The 20,265-nt window shown below is 51.8% G+C and overlaps 2 protein-coding genes across 2 annotated transcripts; one reads left to right on the forward strand and one right to left on the reverse strand.

Moving 5' to 3' along the window:
* Nucleotides 1-8,573: 8,573 nt before the first annotated feature.
* On the reverse strand, nucleotides 8,574-12,069 carry LOC123765673 (homeobox-like protein HDP1). Its single transcript, XM_069333737.1, has 2 exons — nucleotides 12,013-12,069; nucleotides 8,574-9,650 (listed from the first exon to the last, which is right to left on the reverse strand). The coding sequence occupies exons 1-2, from the start codon at nucleotides 12,067-12,069 to the stop codon at nucleotides 8,574-8,576; spliced, it is 1,134 nt and encodes a 377-aa protein (XP_069189838.1).
* A 1,853-nt stretch (nucleotides 12,070-13,922) lies between these two features.
* Nucleotides 13,923-17,032, forward strand: LOC123765672 (nuclear pore complex protein DDB_G0274915-like). Its single transcript, XM_069333738.1, has 2 exons — nucleotides 13,923-13,949; nucleotides 14,666-17,032. The coding sequence occupies exons 1-2, from the start codon at nucleotides 13,923-13,925 to the stop codon at nucleotides 17,030-17,032; spliced, it is 2,394 nt and encodes a 797-aa protein (XP_069189839.1).
* The last annotated feature ends 3,233 nt before the right edge of the window (nucleotides 17,033-20,265 follow it).

Here is a 20,265-nt window from a genome sequence, read left to right on the forward strand (position 1 = left end):
TAGTTATATATTTGATCATTTTAATCTCTCTTAAAAGCATATAATCTTGGATACATTGTATAAATATATTTGTAATACTCTTATGATATTTTCTTGAGACGAGTAATGCAATGGGGACTTTACTTCTTGCTTGTTTGAGGTAATAAAGACAGGTGACATTAAGGTGACAATGACTGGTGCAGAGGTGAAGTTTGAGCCACAGAGAAGAGGTCAATGTTGCAATGCACGAGCTTGTGGGTACGACTGGCTCTTCAGTCTATGTCATACCGGTGAGACACAGCCAGGGCGGCCTCTGTGACCCTTCCTGGAGCTACGACATAGGTAAATGGATGCCGCCCGGGCCGGCGGAGGTAGTAGCAAGGGTTCTGAACCTGTCGACAAGAATCTCTGGCATTCCTGAACATTAATACTGATAATGGAAAATCAAGACAGGAGGAACTATCACGGGATCTTCAAGATTACGGACTGTTCAGTCTCCAGTCCATTGAGAAGCTCCGTCTCCAAAACCACACATTGAAACATGAGAAGGTACAGCAATTTGCGACGAGGCTCCTTCCAGATTACGTGAGATGGGCTTCGAAGACTGACAGAACTGGGCCAGTTATATATAGAAAAGTAACTGACATACAAAATACTTTGGTGGGATTGACAGGGTGGAAAAAGATGATGATCTCGAGGAGCAGAAAAAGAACAAATGAGCTATGGAAGGAAACTTGAAAAACTAATGACAGGCAGAAATGTTATAAATTATTCTTTTACCGTAGGTGTACTAGGGAAAATGGTATGAACTAAATGGCCACGTTGTAGAAAAAAATTACATTCATGTTTTCAAAAGTAGATATGATAGAGAAAAATAAGCCAATAGAGCACCTATCGGTTCAGAAGGAGGGGCCCGAGAACCAAAACTTAATTCTGGAGACACAAATAGATAACACACAAGTAGAAGGCTATGATAAGAAGATAAGATTGTACGGGAGATTGACAAGGTAGACAAAGTAGCGTAGAACTGCTGTTCGAACAACAGAACGAGAGGGGGGGGGTTATCTTGAGGTTATCTTGAGATGATTTCGGGGCTTTAGTGTCCCCGCGGCCCGGTCCTCGACCAGGCCTCCAACCCCAGGAAGCAGCCCGTGACAGCTGACTAACACCCAGGTACCTATTTTACTGCTAGGTAACAGGGGCATAAAGTGAAAGAAACTCTGCCCATTGTTTCTCGCCGGCGCCTGGGATCGAACCCAGGACCACAGGAATCACAAGTCCAGCGTGCTGTCCGCTCGGCCGACCGGTTCCCGAAGTCGAGTCAATGATGCAAACTAGAGAGCAAATGAGACACATTTACTCAGAAAAGAACTTTCTCAGTGTCAGAGCGGTCAATATGTGAGACAGGTTAAACGTAGAAATTGCTGAAGCTAATTCGATTCAAAGTTTTAAATAGTAAATACGATAAAAGCGAGAGAAATGAGTCATTCTACTATTCTATGAACGTTCGTAAGGCGGGACTAGGAACCCAGCTCGACCCAACAAGCACCTCTAGGTGAGTACACCCCCCCACCACCTTGAGGAGGAAGAAGACAGAAGATGTTGACCTAGTTGTTCACAATACCGCAAAATACCCTCTCTGTTTCTTGGCCTTCACGACCACTGATAAGTCTGCTAACTAGGCGCTGGTAAGCTAAACTATTTAATAACCTCCCCCCCCCCCCCTCCGGCCGTCTCTCTCCCCTCTCTCTCTCTCTCTCTCTCTCTCTCTCTCTCTCTCTCTCTCTCTCCCTCTCTCTCTCCCTCTCTCTCTCTCCCTCTCTCTCTCCCTCTCTCTCCCTCTCTCTCTCTCTCTCTCCCTCTCTCTCTCCCTCTCTCTCTCTCTCCCTCCCTCTCTCTCTCCCTCTCTGTCTCTCCCACACACACTGTTGTTCCTCACGCAGTAAACAAACATAAACATGTAGGGATTTTTAAAACCATTTCAGGTGCTCAAGATGTTTACAGTGTTCTTACAATCCGTTCTCGCACTTTCGTATAGTCAATATTGACTTATTAAATACGTGCATATGTGACATACTAATTTTTTGTGACTATTTTAGTTTACTTTGAAAAGCTTCATATAAAACACCGGCCTTACCTAACCTTCTTAGTATGTTAATCTTAGTAGTTACGTAGTTACTTAGTAATTCTTCTTAGTAATTACGAAGCAATAAGATGCTTATCTTAACATACTAAGAAGGTTAGGTAAGGTCGGTGTTTTCTATGAAGCTTTTCAAGGTAAATTAAAATAGTCACAAAAAATTAGTATGTCACATATGCACGTATTTAATGAGTCAATATTGACTGTAAGAAAGTGCGATAACGGATTGAATGTTAATATCTGTAGAAGTAATATTAGGAATGACACACTAGGGTCCCGGGATGGCATAGTGAGTTAGTCCAGCAACTACCTCGCTCAACACTAACAAAACTGTACACGCAAATCCAAAATATGATAAGCCATAACTGATTATTTTTGGTGGCACTCAAGAATGACTGGCCCCAGGAGGTAGACTCGCGTCACAGAGGCCCTTAATATATATATATATATATATATATATATATATATATATATATATATATATATATATATATATATATATATATATATATTACCCGTCCTCCGTGGATAGTGCTCAGTTGCACTACTTATTGTGTAGTGGGCTATTGAGCACTTAACCACAAGTGAACGAAGTAGATTTACAATGTTGAAGAGGTTGTGGTGGGCGATAGAGGGAGGGGGTGGTAGTTGTGGTTGTGGTGGGGGATAGAGGGAGGGGGTGGTAGTTGTGGTGGTGGAGGGGGATAGAGGGAGGGGGTGGTAGTTGTGGTGGTAGAGGGGGGATAGAGGGAGGGGGTGGTAGTTGTGGTGGTGGAGGGGGATAGAGGGAGGGGGTGGTAGTTGTGGTGGTGGTGGGGGATAGAGGGAGGGGGTGGTAGTTGTGGTGGTGGTGGGGGATAGAGGGAGGGGGTGGTAGTTGTGGTGGTGGTGGGGGATAGAGGGAGGGGGTGGTAGTTGTGGTGGTGGTGGGGGATAGAGGGAGGGGGTGGTAGTTGTGGTGGTGGTGGGGGATAGAGGGAGGGGGAGGTAGTGGTGGTGGAGGGGTGACAGAGGGAGGGGGTGGTAGTTGTGGTGGTAGAGGGGGGATAGAGGGAGGGGGTGGTAGTTGTGGTGGTGGAGGGGGATAGAGGGAGGGGGTGGTAGTTGTGGTGGTAGAGGGGGGATAGAGGGAGGGGGTGGTAGTTGTGGTGGTGGAGGGGGATAGAGGGAGGGGGTGGTAGTTGTGGTGGTAGAGGGGGGATAGAGGGAGGGGGTGGTAGTTGTGGTGGTAGAGGGGGGATAGAGGGAGGGGGTGGTAGTTGTGGTGGTGGAGGGGGGATAGAGGGAGGGGGTGGCAGTTGTGGTGGTGGAGCGGGGACAGAGGGAGGGGGTGGTAGTTGTGGTGGTAGAGGGAGGATAGAGGGAGGGGGTGGTAGTTGTGGTGGTGGAGGGGGGACAGAGGGAGGGGGTGGTAGTGGAGGGGGAGAAGGAGGGGGTGGGGTGGGCCCCAGCCCCCCATCATCAACTAAGCCAGAGGGATGAAGGTCGGGGCGAAGCATTCTCCTATACTTGTTAATTACAGGCGTCAATAGTGGGTGTTGATGCCTCACGCGCTCACAACACTTTCTCCGGGGGTCTCCTGGGGTCACAACACTCACTGGGGTCTCCTGGGGTCACAACACTTTCTCTGGGGTCTCCTGGGGTCACAACACTTTCTCTGGGGTCTCCTGGGGTCACAACACTTTCTCTGGGGTCTCCTGGGGTCACAACACTTTCTCTGGGGTCTCCTGGGGTCACAACACTCACTGGGGTCTCCTGGGGGCCAACAAGGTCCCAGGAGGCCAACATGGTCCCAGGAGACCAACAAGGTCCCAGGAGGCCAACAAGGTCCTAGGAGACCAACAAGGTCCCAGGAGGCCAACAAGGTCCCAGGAGACCAACAAGGTCCCAGGAGGCCAACAAGGTCCTAGGAGACCAACAAGGTCCCAGGAGGCCAACAAGGTCCTAGGAGACCAACAAGGTCCCAGGAGGCCAACAAGGTCCTAGGAGACCAACAAGGTCCCAGGAGTCCAACAAGGTCCCAGGAGGCCAACAAGGTCCGAGGAGACCAACAAGGTCCCAGGAGACCAACAAGGTCCCAGGAGGCCAACATGGTCCCAGGAGGCCAACATGGTCCCAGGAGGCCAACATGGTCCCAGGAGACCAACAAGGTCCCAGGAGGCCAACAAGGTCCTAGGAGACCAACAAGGTCCCAGGAGGCCAACAAGGTCCCGGGAGGCCAACAAGGTCCCAGGAGGCCAACAAGGTCCCAGGAGGCCAACAAGGTCCCAGGAGGCCAACAAGGTCCCAGGAGGCCAACAAGGTCCCAGGAGACCAACAAGGTCCCAGGAGACCAACAAGGTCCCAGGAGGCCAACAAGGTCCTAGGAGACCAACAAGGTCCTAGGAGGCCAACAAGGTCCCAGGAGGCCATGAGAGGGAGCAGCTGGTGCAGCTTCCCATTCACACTATGGCCGTCAGACTTAATAATTATATGGGAGCATCGAGGCTATCCCTGACCATCCCCGAAGTGGTTGGGCACCATTCCTTTACCCCCGTCCCATCCCAAGTGCTTATCCTGACCCCTTCCCAGTGCTATATAGTCGTAATGGCTTCCCCTTCCTCCTTCCCGCCTCTTAGGACCGTGTGAAACTTTGCCCAACCTGTTCTCCTCAAGGTGTGTCCATGCTGTGTAGAGTACGGAGTCATCTAGGCCACGTCTCGTGCCACACCTTGGCCCTACCTTGAGAGGATTTCGGAGCTCAGCGTCCCCGCGGCCCGGTCGTCGACCAGGTCTCCTCGTTGCGGGACTGGGGCTAGAATCACGAAGCAGTTACGCAAGTACTTACGAACCTGTACATCTTTTCTCAATCTTTGGCGGCTTTGTTTACAATTATTAAACAGTTAATGAGCTCCGAAGCACCAGGAGGCTGTTTATAACAATAACAACAGTTGATTGGCAAGTTTTCATGCTTGTAAACTGTTTAATAAATGTAACCAAAGCCGTCAAAGGTTGAGCAAAGATGTGCACGTTTGTAAGTACTTGCGTAACTGCTTTGTGAATCTGACCCCTGGTTAACTAGGCTGTTGGACGCGGCTGTTCGCAGCCTGACGATGCCAGCCTACAGCGATGACCCGCCTTCTTCAGCACTAGCATGGCCATTAAACCCCGTTATTGTGGATGTATAAGGAAAGTATACGTCTAAGGGAAGATTGACAGGTGTCTTATCGGAGCATGATATGAATGATGTGTGTCCGGCCGGCCGAGCGGACAGCACGCTGGACACGTGATCCTGTGGTCCCGGGTTCGATCCCGGGCGCCGGCGAGAAACGATGGGCAGAGTTTCTTTCACCCTATGCCCCTGTTACCTAGCAGTAAAATAGGTACCTGGGAGTTAGTCACCTGTCACGGGCTGCTTCCTGGGGGTGGAGGCCTGGTCGAGGACTGGGCCGCGGAGACACTAAAGCCCCGAAATCAACTCAAGATAACCCAAGGGTACGAACCCGTCCTCTCAACCCCGTGCGGAGGATAGTTATAACGGAACCAAACAATCCGGATCACCCGGGCTGTGGTGGGTATGTGGGCCTGCGGGCCGCTCCAAGCAACAGCCTGGTGGACCAAACTCTCACAAGTCAAGCCTGGCCTCGGGCCGGGCTTGGGCAGTAGAACAACTCCCAGAACCCCATCAACCAGGTATCAACCAGGTAATCCGTTAAAAATGCGACGCATTAGCCACAATTATAACAGTAAGTAATATTGAGCTTCACTAACCACCGGCCTGGGGGAGGCTGGGGGCGTCGCCTCCGTCCGCACGTTACTAGCAAGGCAAAAATATATTTTTGTTTGTTTAAGAGAGACAGATTGAGAGAAAGTTGTATATGAACATATTAGTCACAGAGAACCTCGTAATGAACCTGTTCTCTTCTCGTTCACATTCTTGCAAGAATGTGAACACATTATGAACAACAGATTCACAGCCGAAGGTGGAGAAACGTCTCGGTCCCTCCTAGATCATTATCAAGTCCTGTGTGAGGACGAGAGATTGATTGAAGAAGATTAAGCCACCCTAAAGGTGGCATGGGCATGAATAGCCCATTAAAATAGGAAGAGAGTTGTTGTTGTTTTAGATTTAGCTACTCAGAACGGAATGTCCATGTAGCACGGGATATGGTGAGCCCGTAATTGAGTTCGGTTATTCGCGATAACTTTGTTACTGTGATATTTGGGTCAAAGTTTTAAATGGAGGAGGTGGGGTTTCCTCCTTTTTCCCTGTTTCTTTTCCACTTCTGTTTTAGTGCACTGGTTTTAGTCTTTTTTTAATAGCATTATCTTGGTGGCGGATGTAGGTGCAGAATGTTCACTAGTGAGTCCCATTCCTCAACGGCTTTTCTAATCATTGTAGTCGCTGTGGAATGTGCATGTAATGCAGCTGTTGTCGTTGGATTAATGTTGAGTTTGATGCGCAGGGCTTCAGTAGCTTCACATTCCAGTAAGTAGTGCAATAGTGGCGCCTCTGCTTCTGTGCCACAGATATGACACTCTTTAACTATTGGGTTCATTACCTCCCAGCAGCACTTGTAACCAAGTCTGAGTCTGTGTATGGCTACTGCAATGTCTCTGGATATCTTTTTGTCAGGCTTGAAAGAGTAGTACCCAGTGGCTTGTTCGTACCATATCGCAGTGGATCTTCCTTCCGCTACTGTGGCTCTGTGGCCACTTTTGATAGTTGGGAATATTTTCTTCTTGATTTGTTCCTTAATCTGTGAACAACTTGGAGGTATTTGAACCTGTACAACAGGTAGAGCAGCGACAGGTTCTGGTAGTGAGTCTGCCTCTTCATTACCATCTATGCCAGTGTGACTTAGTATCCAGTTTAGGGTGATTGACAGCCATAGATTATGGGCTTCTTTTCCTATATGTTAGATATCTGTGAGGAGTTGTATATTATCTCTGTGTTGCCTGGATAACAATGCCTGGAGCGATGATTTAGAGTCGGTGTGAAAGGAAGAGAGGAAGGAACAGCCAAAAAATAAGGAGTGAGGTGAAGAGCACTTAAAAGAAGGTAATTCCTAGAAGAAGGTAAGAGAAAGGTGAAAGGTAAGAACAGGATGAAAGGTGCGAATGGGATAATGTAAGAATAAGAGGGTAAGAAAAACAAAAAAGGTTAGGCTTAAATCAGATTAATAAATATACTTCATAAAATAATATCCACGCAACAGGTAGTGGGGTGGAGGACAGTCCCCCACACAACAGGTAGTGGGGTGGAGGACAGTCCCCACACAACAGGTAGTGGGGCGGAGGACAGTCCCCCACACAACAGGTAGTGGGGTGGAGGACAGTCCCCCACACAACAGGTAGTGGGGTGGAGGACAGTCCCCACACAACAGGTAGTGGGGCGGAGGACAGTCCCCCACACAACAGGTAGTGGGGTGGAGGACAGTCCCCCACACAACAGGTAGTGGGGTGGAGGACAGTCCCCCACACAACAGGTAGTGGGGTGGAGGACAGTCCCCACACAACAGGTAGCGGGGTGGAGGACAGTCCCCACACAACAGGTAGTGGGGTGGAGGACAGTCCCCACGCAACAGGTAGTGGGGTGGAGGACAGTCCCCCACACAACAGGTAGTGGGGTGGAGGACAGTCCCCACACAACAGGTAGCGGGGTGGAGGACAGTCCCCACACAATAGGTAGTGGGGTGGAGGACAGTCCCCCACACAACAGGTAGTGGGGTGGAGGACAGTCCCCCACACAACAGGTAGTGGGGTGGAGGACAGTCCCCACACAACAGGTAGCGGGGTGGAGGACAGTCCCCACACAACAGGTAGTGGGGTGGAGGACAGTCCCCACGCAACAGGTAGTGGGGTGGAGGACAGTCCCCACACAACAGGTAGTGGGGTGGAGGACAGTCCCCCACGCAACAGGTAGTGGGGTGGAGGACAGTCCCCACACAACAGGTAGCGGGGTGGAGGACAGGTCCTGGGCGGGTCCTAACAGTAGCCAACCACAGGTGTAGGGCCCGCGGCGCCAACCACAGGTGTAGGGCCCGCGGCGCCAACCACAGGTGTAGGGCCCGCGGCGCCAACCACAGGTGTAGGGCCCGCGGCGCCAACCACAGGTGTAGGGCCCGCGGCGCCAACCATCACCTGTCTTCTCTCCTAACAAGAAAACTGCCTTAGCGTGTTGACTAACGACTGGCCGAAATAGACCGACATTACCCTCACCTTTTCCTAGATCCATCTTCCTGTAATTTACCCTACACCCTGTTATCTTCCCCCTTGTATGTTATCTACAAACTTCTTTTTTTCCACAGGTGTTGCTCGTGGTCTGATAGCAATAACCGGGAATGAGTATATGTTTAGAGTACAGTACTGTTATCAGGCATCCAGACGGCATCACTATTCAACAAGATGACGGAACTTATCTCTAGTCATCACTCTCATCTCTTGCAGGCGCACTCTGCAACTGTGAACTTGTTCACAGTTGTTCAACAGCTGGGAGCTTGTTCAGTGGTTCAACAATTGGGAACTTGTTCAGTGGTTCAACAGCTGGGAGCTTGTTCAGTGGATCAACAGCTGGGAACTTGTTCAGTGGTTCAACAACTGGGAGCTTGTTCAGTGGTTCAACAGCTGGGAGCTTGTTCAGTGGTTCAACAACTGGGAGCTTGTTCAGTGGTTCAACAGCTGGGAGCTTGTTCAGTGGTTCAACAACTGGGAGCTTGTTCAGTGGTTCAACAACTGGGAGCTTGTTCAGTGGTTCAACAGCTGGGAGCTTGTTCAGTGGTTCAACAGCTGGGAGCTTGTTCAGTGGTTCAACTGCTGGGAGCTTGTTCAGTGGTTCAACTGCTGGGAGCTTGTTCAGTGGTTCAACTGCTGGGAGCTTGTTCAGTGGTTCAACAGCTGGGAACTTGTTCAGTGGTTCAACAGCTGGGAACTTGTTCAGTGGTTCAACAGCTGGGAACTTGTTCAGTGGTTCAACAGCTGGGAACTTGTTCAGTGGTTCAACAGCTGGGAGCTTGTTCAGTGGTTCAACAGCTGGGAGCTTGTTCAGTGGTTCAACAACTGGGAGCTTGTTCAGTGGTTCAACAATTGGGAACTTGTTCAGTGGTTCAACAGCTGGGAGCTTGTTCAGTGGTTCAACAGCTGGGAGCTTGTTCAGTGGTTCAACAGCTGGGAGCTTGTTCAGTGGTTCAACAGCTGGGAGCTTGTTCAGTGGTTCAACAGCTGGGAGCTTGTTCAGTGGTTCAACAGCTGGGAACTTGTTCAGTGGTTCAACTGCTGGGAGCTTGTTCAGTGGTTCAACAGCTGGGAGCTTGTTCAGTGGTTCAACAGCTGGGAACTTGTTCAGTGGTTCAACAGCTGGGAACTTGTTCAGTGGTTCAACAGCTGGGAACTTGTTCAGTGGTTCAACAGCTGGGAGCTTGTTCAGTGGTTCAACAGCTGGGAACTTGTTCAGTGGTTCAACAGCTGGGAACTTGTTCAGTGGTTCAACAGCTGGGAACTTGTTCAGTGGTTCAACAGCTGGGAACTTGTTCAGTGGTTCAACAGCTGGGAACTTGTTCACCAAAATATAAACATAAAATAATGTACCTTTCAGTACAAGTTCGTGATAAGATACGGTAGTGCAGTTGAATTCGTTCTCGAATCGGGAATCCCGAGTTCGAATCCCGAGGGGGAACAGAAGTGGTTGGGCACGTTTGGTTTCCCTAATGCCCCCCCCCCCCCATTTTTCATGGATATGATACCAACATCAAATCACATATCAGACGTCGCCCTATCCCCACTAGATTTTGAAGAAGCCATAAACAGTATGCCTATGCACTCTGCACCAGGCCCGGATTCTTGGAACTCCATATTCATCAAGAACTGTAAAAAACCACTATCGCAGGCCCTTCACATTCTGTGGAGACAAAGCCTAGATACTGGCGTTATCCCTGACATACTAAAAACAGCAGAGATAGCACCACTCCATAAAGGAGGAAATAAGGCAGAGGCAAAAAATTACAGACCGATAGCACTAACATCGCACATCATAAAAATTTTTGAGAGAGTGCTAAGAAGTAAGATCACAAAATACATGGAATCACAGCATCTCCATAACCCCGGACAACATGGTTTCAGAACAGGGCGCTCTTGCCTGTCGCAGTTGCTGGACCACTATGATATGGCATTAGATGCTATGGAAGACAAACAAAACGCTGATGTAATTTACACAGATTTCGCAAAAGCTTTTGATAAATGTGACCATGGTGTTATTGCACATAAAATGCGTTCAAAAGGAATTACCGGGAAAATAGGCAGATGGATCTACAATTTCCTGACTGACAGAACCCAATGTGTAATAGTCAACAAAATAAAATCCAGCCCATCAACCGTGAAGAGCTCAGTCCCCCAGGGTACTGTGCTTGCTCCAGTACTTTTTCTCATCCTCATATCGGACATAGACCAGAACACAACCTATAGCACTGTATCATCCTTTGCAGATGACACTAGGATTTTCATGAGAGTTGGCAACATAGAGGACACGGCAAACCTCCAATCAGATGTTGATCAGGTCTTTCTATGGGCTACAGAAAATAATATGGTACTCAACGAGGATAAGTTTCAGCTCATGCGCTACGGAAAAATTGAAAACATAAAAACAGGAACCACGTACAAAACGCAGGCAAATCATAACATAGAACGAAAAGGCAATGTAAAGGACCTGGGTGTACTCATGTCGGAAGACCTTACCTTTAAAGAACACAATAAAGTAGCCGTCACAACTGCAAGAAAAATGACAGGTTGGATAACAAGAACTTTTCACACTAGAGATGCTATACCGATGATGATACTTTTCAAAACGCTTGTGCTCTCTAGAGTGGAGTACTGCTGCACAATGACAGCCCCTTTCAAAGCTGGAGAAATTGCTGACCTAGAGAGCGTGCAGAGATCCTTTACTGCTAGAATCCACTCAGTAAAACATCTAAATTACTGGGACCGACTAAAGAGCCTAAATCTGTACTCCCTTGAGCGCAGGCGGGAGAGATACATAATAATTTACACGTGGAAAATAATTGAGGGGCTGGTCCCAAACCTGCACACAGAAATAACACCACATGAGACCAGAAGACATGGCAGGATGTGCAGAATACCCCCGTTGAAAAGCAGAGGTGCAACAGGTACTCTGAGAGAGAACTCTATCAACATCAGAGGCCCGAGACTGTTCAACACGCTTCCACTACACATAAGGGGCATAACTGGCAAACCCCTCACAGTGTTCAAGAGAGAACTGGATAAGCACCTCCAAAGGATACCTGATCAACCAGGCTGTGACTCATACGTCAGGCTGCGAGCAGCCGCGTCTAACAGCCTGGTTGATCAGTCCAGCAACCAGGAGGCCTGGTCGACGACCGGGCCGCGGGGACACTAAGCCCCGGAAGCACCTCAAGGTAGCCTCAAGGTAGGTAGGTAGCCCCCCCCCGTTCCTCTAGCAATAGTACCTGGTTAACTATTGTGGAGTTGCACTCGGGGGGGGGGGGTGTTAAAATAGTTCCACTTGGGGGGGGAGAGACCCCAGTATAAGCCTAGCTTATATATGTACAGGCTGCCTGTCCCCGCGGGTGAACTGAAGCGACTAACCCCTGATAGGGTCAAGGGTCTTTTTCTTACCCTATTCTTACATTTCTCTTATCTGCGCCTGACAGCTGGGTGGACAGCGCTTCGGATTCGTAGTCCTAAGGTTCCGGGTTCGATCCCCGGTGGAGGCGGGGACAAATAAGCAAAATGTTTCTTTCACCCTGATGCCCCTGTTACCTAGCAGTAAAATAGGTACCTGGGAGTTAGTCAGCCGTCACGGGCGGCTTCCTGGGGGGTGGAGACCTAGTCGAGGACCGGGCCGCGGGGGACACTAAGCCCCGAAATCATCTCAAGATAACCTTCCTCTCTTCTGCTACACGACCTGATAATGGTCCAAGAAAGACCGTAAGGCACATCTTAAAGACACATCTATTTTTAAATGATAATAATGTAAAGGAAAAGAGATAATAATAAGAGCATTAGACTAAGAGAGCGCAGGGTCCCAGGAGGTGAAGCTCAACCCTGCACGCACACCTACACCACCGCACACTCCATATACCCACACATCAGCCCTCAGCAAGGCGGTTATAGCCCTCAGCAAGGCGGTTATAGCCCTCAGCAAGGCGGTTATAGCCCTCAGCAAGGCGGTTATAGCCCTCAGCAAGGCGGTTATAGCCCTCAGCAAGGCGGTTATAGCCCTCAGCAAGGCGGTTATAGCCCTCAGCAAGGCGGTTATAGCCCTCAGCAAGGCGGTTATAGCCCTCAGCAAGGCGGTTATAGCCCTCAGCAAGGCGGTTATAGCCCTCAGCAAGGCGGTTATAGCCCTCAGCAAGGCGGTTATAGCCCTCAGCAAGGCGGTTATAGCCGTTAGAGGTAAGTTAACACAAGAGTGGGCAGGGGCCGGGGGCAGTGTTGACCAAGGCTGCCCACCACTTGTACACCGCCCACGGGATGGGTATAGGGCTGCCCACCACTTGTACACCGCCCACGGGATGGGTATGGGCTGCCCACCACTTGTACACCGACCTTTGGATGGGTATAGGGCTGCCCACCACTTGTACACCGCCCACGGGATGGGTATGGGCTGCCCACCACTTGTACACCGCCCACGGGATGGGTATGGGCTGCCCACCACTTGTACACCGCCCACGGGATGGGTATGGGCTGCCCACCACTTGTACACCGCCCACGGGATGGGTATGGGCTGCTCACCACTTGTACACCGACCTTTGGATGGGTATGGGCTGCCTACCACTTATACACCGCCCACGGGATGGGTATGGGCTGCCCACCACTTGTACACCGCCCACGGGATGGGTATGGGCTGCCCACCACTTGTACATGGCCCACGGGATGGGTATGGGCTGCCCACCACTTGTACACCGTCCACGGGATGGGTATGGGCTGACCACCACTTGTACACCGCCCACGGGATGGGTATGGGCTGCCCACCACTTGTACACCGCCCACGGGATGGGTATGGGCTGCCCACCACTTGTACACCGTCCACGGGATGGGTATGGGCTGCCCACCACTTGTACACCGCCCACGGGATGGGTATGGGCTGCCCACCACTTGTACACCGTCCACGGGATGGATATGGGCTGCCCACCACTTGTACACCGCCCACGGGATGGGTATGAGCTGCCCACCACTTGTACACCGCCCACGGGATGGGTATGGGCTGCCCACCACTTGTACATCGCCCACGGGATGGGTATGAGCTGCCCATCACTTGTACACCGCCCACGGGATGGGTATGGGCTGCCCACCACTTGTACACCGCCCACGGGATGGGTATGGGCTGCCCACCACTTGTACACCGCCCACGGGATGGGTATGGAACAGGGTACGAGGATTTCCCAACATTTCCAGCTTCCGTCAATGTCATGTCTTACATCTCGCATTGAAAACACTATCCTAGTCTGCCATGTCTTATCGTCGGAATCTCTGAAGTAGTGATCATGTCACCTTTCTTCTAGCTTCTTAATTCTAGTAATAATCTAATCACAAACCTCTGCACTTTCTCAAGTCAAACTATCGTGCCTCACAAGTCAGGCCTTCCATACCTGTGCGGTGTACTGGCCTCGTTATCTTATCTTAGGTTATCTTAGTACCTATAGTACCTTAGTGTGCCTCGTACACACTCTTGTATTTACCTAATATAAATATTCTAAGCCTACTATTTTTATTGATAATAAAAACCTCATTATAATTATTTTGATATTATTGATCAAGATACGTATGAACACATCGTGGTTCAGTCGGTATGTGTCTGAGGAGACTAGAGATGAGGGTTCGATCCCATTACACGGCTGCAATATTATAACACATTGACCAGAAGGGACCAGAGCCTCCGGTACGAGACAGTACTCGGAGCCGTCCCGCCAAGAACCTGTTTGTACTGGTGGAGGTGATTGGGCAGGTGGCCTTCCCTGCTACGGTGACGCCGCCAGGCACACAGTACTGGGGAGGGAGGGGGAGAGAGTACTGAGGGAGGGAGGGGGAGAGAGTACTGGGGGAGGGAGGGGGAGAGAGTACTGGGGGAGGGAGGGGGAGAGAGTACTGGGGGAGGGAGGGGGAGAGAGTACTGGGGGAGGGAGGGGGAGAGAGTACTGGGGGAGGGAGGGGGAGAGAGTACTGGGGGAGGGAGGGGGAGAGAGTACTGGGGGAGGGAGGGGGAGAGAGTACTGGGGGAGGGAGGGGGAGAGAGTACTGGGGGAGGGAGGGGGAGAGAGTACTGGGGGAGGGAGGGGGAGAGAGTACTGGGGGAGGGAGGGGGAGAGAGTACTGGGGGAGGGAGGGGGAGAGAGTACTGGGGGAGGGAGGGGGAGAGAGTACTGGGGGAGGGAGGGGGAGAGAGTACTGGGGGAGGGAGGTAGTGAACGGGAAGAGGGGGGGAGAAGGGTGATAAACGAGGAGAGGGCACGAAAGATAGGAAAGAGAAGAGAGGGCGAGATGGAGGAAGGAGAATCTTCTCATTACGTTAGGAGCTCTGAGAGCCTCAATTAGAGGTGTGGCGGGGTAGCAGGCTGCACCCTCCACCACCACCACCACCACACGCACCTTGTAAACACCCCACACTCAACACCACACCTCAACCTCTTCACAACCACTCCTCAACCTCTTCACAACCACTCCTCAACCTCTTCACAACCACTACTCAACCTCTTCACAACCACTCCTCAACCTCTTCACAACCTCTCCTCAACCTCTTCACAACCACTCCTCAACCTCTTCACAACCACTCCTCAACCTCTTCACAACCTCTTCACAACCACTACTCAACCTCTTCACAACCACTCCTCAACCTCTTCACAACCTCTTCACAACCACTACTCAACCTCTTCACAACCACTCCTCAACCTCTTCACAACCTCTCCTCAACCTCTTCACAACCACTCCTCAACCTCTTCACAACCACTCCTCAACCTCTTCACAACCTCTTCACAACCACTACTCAACCTCTTCACAACCACTCCTCAACCTCTTCACAACCTCTCCTCAACCTCTTCACAACCACTCCTCAACCTCTTCACAACCACTCCTCAACCTCTTCACAACCTCTTCACAACCACTACTCAACCTCTTCACAACCACTCCTCAACCTCTTCACAACCTCTTCACAACCACTACTCAACCTCTTCACAACCACTCCTCAACCTCTTCACAACCTCTCCTCAACCTCTTCACAACCACTCCTCAACCTCTTCACAACCACTCCTCAACCTCTTCACAACCTCTTCACAACCACTACTCAACCTCTTCACAACCTCTCCTCAACCTCTTCACAACCACTCCTCAACCTCTTCACAACCACTCCTCAACCTCTTCACAACCTCTTCACAACCACTACTCAACCTCTTCACAACCACTCCTCAACCTCTTCACAACCTCTCCTCAACCTCTTCACAACCACTCCTCAACCTCTTCACAACCACTCCTCAACCTCTTCACAACCTCTCCTCAACCTCTTCACAACCACTCCTCAACCTCTTCACAACCACTCCTCAACCTCTTCACAACCACTACTCAACCTCTTCACAACCACTCCTCAACCTCTTCACAACCACTCCACAACCTCTTCACAACCACTACTCAACCTCTTCACAACCACTCCTCAACCTCTTCACAACCACTACTCAACCTCTTCACAACCACTCCACAACCTCTTCACAACCACTACTCAACCTCTTCACAACCTCTCCTCAACCTCTTCACAACCACTACTCAACCTCTTCACAACCTCTCCTCAACCTCTTCACAACCACTACTCAACCTCTTCACAACCACTCCTCAACCTCTTCACAACCACTCCTCAACCTCTTCACAACCACTACTCAACCTCTTCACAACCTCTCCTCAACCTCTTCACAACCACTACTCAACCTCTTCACAACCTCTCCTCAACCTCTTCACAACCACTACTCAACCTCTTCACAACCACTCCTCAACCTCTTCACAACCACTCCTCAACCTCTTCACAACCACTACTCAACCTCTTCACAACCTCTCCTCAACCTCTTCACAACCACTACTCAACCTCTTCACAACCTCTCCTCAACCTCTTCACAACCACTACTCAACCTCTTCACAACCACTCCTCAACCTCTTCACAACCACTCCTCAACCTCTTCACAACCACTCCTCAACCTCTTCACAACCACTCCTCAACCTCTTCACAACCACTCCTCAACCTCTTCACAACCACTCCTCAACCTCTTCACAACCACTACTCAACCTCTTCACAACCTCTCCTCAGCCTCTTCACAACCTCTTCACAACCACTCCTCAACCTCTTCACAACCACTCCTCAACCTCTTCACAACCACTCCTCAACCTCTTCACAACCACTCCTCAACCTCTTCACAACCACTCCTCAACCTCTTCACAACCACTCCTCAACCTCTTCACAACCACTCCTCAACCTCTTCACAACCACTCCTCAACCTCTTCACAACCACTCCTCAACCTCTTCACAACCACTACTCAACCTCTTCACAACCTCTCCTCAGCCTCTTCACAACCTCTTCACAACCACTCCTCAGCCTCTTCACAACCTCTTCACAACCACTCCTCAACCTCTTCACAACCTCTTCACAACCCTCTCAACCTCTTCACAACCCTCACAACCTCTTCACAACCCTACACAACCTCTTCACAACCCTCCACAACCTCTTCACAACCCTCACAACCTCTTCACAACCCTCACAACCTCTTCACAACCACTCCACAACCTCTTCACAACCACTCCTCAACCTCTTAATTCACAACCTCTTCACAACCTCGCCTACAAGTATCGACACAAACACTGCTGCACTTGCTCCTGGTATGTCTAGTGATAAGAGAGATAATGATAACAAAAGTATAGTGAAGTAGCAGCCGGTGTGCAGAGGAGATAAGAGTGCCCGGGGCACGTGGGCCCACAGTGTGAGGCGCCGCCGTGGTGTAGGTAGCCCCGGGCACGCGGGCCCACCACCACCACACAGTCTGAGGCGCCGCCGAGGTGTAGGTAGCCCCGGGCACGCGGGCCCACCACCACCACACAGTCTGAGGCGCCGCCGTGGTGTAGGTAGCCCCGGGCACGCGGGCCCACCACCACCACACAGTCTGAGGCGCCGCCGAGGTGTAGGTAGCCCCGGGCACGCGGGCCCACCACCACCACACAGTCTGAGGCGCCGGCGAGGTGTAGGTAGCCCCGGGCACGCGGGCCCACCACCACCACACAGTCTGAGGCGCCGCCGAGGTGTAGGTAGCCCCGGGCACGCGGGCCCACCACCACCACACAGTCTGAGGCGCCGCCGTGGTGTAGGTAGCCCCGGGCACGCGGGCCCACCACCACCACACAGTCTGAGGCGCCGCCGTGGTGTAGGTAGCCCCGGGCACGCGGGCCCACCACCACCACACAGTCTGAGGCGCCGCCGTGGTGTAGGTAGCCCCGGGCACGCGGGCCCACCACCACCACACAGTCTGAGGCGCCGCCGTGGTGTAGGTAGCCCCGGGCACGCGGGCCCACCACCACACAGTCTGAGGCGCCGCCGTGGTGTAGGTAGCCCCGGGCACGCGGGCCCACCACGCAGTCTGAGGCGCCGCCGTGGTGTAGGTAGCCCCAGGCACGCGGGCCCACCACCACACAGTCTGAGGCGCCTCCGTGGTGTAGGTAGCCCCGGGCACGCGGGCCCACCACCACCACACAGTCTGAGGCGCCGCCGAGGTGTAGGTAGCCCCGGGCACGCGGGCCCACCACCACACAGTCTGAGGCGCCGCCGAGGTGTAGGTAGCCCCGGGCACGCGGGCCCACCACACAGTCTGAGGCGCCGCCGTGGTGTAGGTAGCCCCGGGCACGCGGGCCCACCACCACCACCACACAGTCTGAGGCGCCGCCGTGGTGTAGGTAGCCCCGGGCACGCGGGCCCACCACCACCACACAGTCTGAGGCGCCGCCGTGGTGTAGGTAGCCCCGGGCACGCGGGCCTACCACACAGTCTGAGGCGCCGCCGAGGTGTAGGTAGCCCCGGGCACGCGGGCCCACCACACAGTCTGAGGCGCCGCCGAGGTGTAGGTAGCCCCGGGCACGCGGGCCCACCACCACCACACAGTCTGAGGCGCCGCCGTGGTGTAGGTAGCCCCGGGCACCTCTTGCCTTATGAGTCACCTGCACCAACGGGTCCAGCGTGTACCTGCGCCTCACACTATCACTCACCCCAGCCAACCACCACCTCATAATCTCACACATTGTGCTTCTCTCTAAACTTTCACCCCGCTCGCCAAACATGTCTTGTGACGGTGTTAAAGTAGTCATCCTCTGGAGAATGTGCCTCCAAAATGAGTGACTTTGAAGCATGTAAACAAATATTAAATGATACGGAAAAGACGAGGGCGGTTGAGTACTGGAGATGTAGGGGGCTAGTGCGCATGCCCCGCCTCCAGGGGGCCCGGGAAGGAGCATAAGAGTAGCGGGCAGCGGTGGACGGGCCCCGGGGGGGACAGAGCGACCATGTCGACCTGCTCCTTCTGTCTCTTTAAATCTACGATACTGATATGTCACCTGGGATGTTATCTAGACACTCCTGTCACCTCTGGTGTCGCTTTAATGACCTGATCTTCCACATTGTGTCAAGTATACTAGTTCAAAGCCCAATGTCTGAATACTCGTAGACTTTTATCGATCCTTAAGAACTAAGCTTTTACCACATTAAAAACAATATTATATAGAAACACTAAGTCTTCTCGAGTGCCTCGAGTGTACCGTGGGGTGTATCCTGCAGCCTGTGCACCAAAGGTTTCCCATCATCAGGAAAATGTCGTACTAAAGTACCTTATCCTAACCTACCAGAGGACCTAGCAACAGAAAACGGGACATATAGTATCCTTATTTCGCGATCCGCTATTTTTCTAATACGACGAATTTTGGCCTTAGGTAGAGTATACGTCAAAATGCGACGTTCTATTAGGAGGACGGGTGTATTCCGAGTCTATTGTTAACTGTAGAATTCAAAATCAGAATTGCGACCAGATTCACGAAGCAGTTACGCAAGCACTTACGAACCTATACATCTTTTCTCAATCTTTAGCGGCTTTGTTTACAATTATTAAACAGTTAATGGGCCCCGAAGCACCAGGAGGCTGTTTATAACAATAACAACAGTTATTTGACAAGTTTTCACGCTTGTAAACTGTTTAATAAATGTAACCAATGCCGTCAAAGATTGAGGAAAGATGTACAGGTTTCGTGACTGCTTGCGTAACTGCTTCGTGAATCTGGCCCCAGGTCGTCACTCACTGCTGCGCTTGTGCATGTAAATGTGCGCGTGCTGATGTGCGCTGGCCGTCACGGGAGCACCAATGGCTGTGTGGGACTGTTGTCTCATAACTCACCAACCCATAATGGTGGCAGAGCCAGATGCATGGCTCACTCCTGTGCAGGAAGCCTTCCCGTGGTGGCTCACTCCTGTGCAGGAAGCCTTCCCGTGGTGGCTCACTCCTGTGCAGGAAGCCTTCCCGTGGTGGCTCACTCCTGTGCAGGAAGCCTTCCCGTGGTGGCTCACTCCTGTGCAGGAAGCCTTCCCGTGGTGGCTCACTCCTGTGCAGGAAGCCTTCCCGTGGTGGCTCACTCCTGTGCAGGAAGCCTTCCCGTGGTGGCTCACTCCTGTGCAGGAAGCCTTCCCGTGGTGGCTCACTCCTGTGCAGGAAGCCTTCCCGTGGTGGCTCACTCCTGTGCAGGAAGCCTTCCCGTGGTGGCTCACTCCTGTGCAGGAAGCCTTCCCGTGGTGACTCACTCCTGTGCAGGAAGCCTTCCCGTGGTGGCTCACTCCTGTGCAGGAAGCCTTCCCGTGGTGGCTCCTGTGCAGGAAGCCTTCCCGTGGTGGCTCCTGTGCAGGAAGCCTTCCCGTGGTGGCTCCTGTGCAGGAAGCCTTCCCGTGACCCAGACTCTAAGACAGGTGACCTCAGAGCACAGGTGCCACCAACGCCCTGCTACTGTTAACTGTACTTGGCTATCTTCAATGGATTAGTTATTTCTAAGATAGCATAAATGAGAGAGGACGATTGGGTTCCAACGGCTTTAACAGCTAAGGAAACGGTTAGATTTTGCGAAATACAGTGAAAAGACA

This window comes from Procambarus clarkii, chromosome 30 (genome assembly GCF_040958095.1).
Source record: "Procambarus clarkii isolate CNS0578487 chromosome 30, FALCON_Pclarkii_2.0, whole genome shotgun sequence".
NCBI lineage: Eukaryota > Metazoa > Arthropoda > Malacostraca > Decapoda > Cambaridae > Procambarus > Procambarus clarkii.

Bases quoted from the DNA above. Each gene is read 5' to 3' on its own strand.
- LOC123765673 (XM_069333737.1), bottom strand. From the start codon at position 12,069: ATGTGCCTTACGGTCTTTCTTGGACCATTATCAGGTCGTGTAGCAGAA. The intron at 9,651-12,012 runs GTTATCTTGAGA...TTGGTGAACAAG, and splicing joins GTGTAGCAGAAGAGAGGAAG to TTCCCAGCTGTTGAACCACT.
- LOC123765672 (XM_069333738.1), top strand. From the start codon at position 13,923: ATGTGTCTGAGGAGACTAGAGATGAGG. The intron at 13,950-14,665 runs GTTCGATCCCAT...AGCCTCAATTAG, and splicing joins TGAGGAGACTAGAGATGAGG to AGGTGTGGCGGGGTAGCAGG.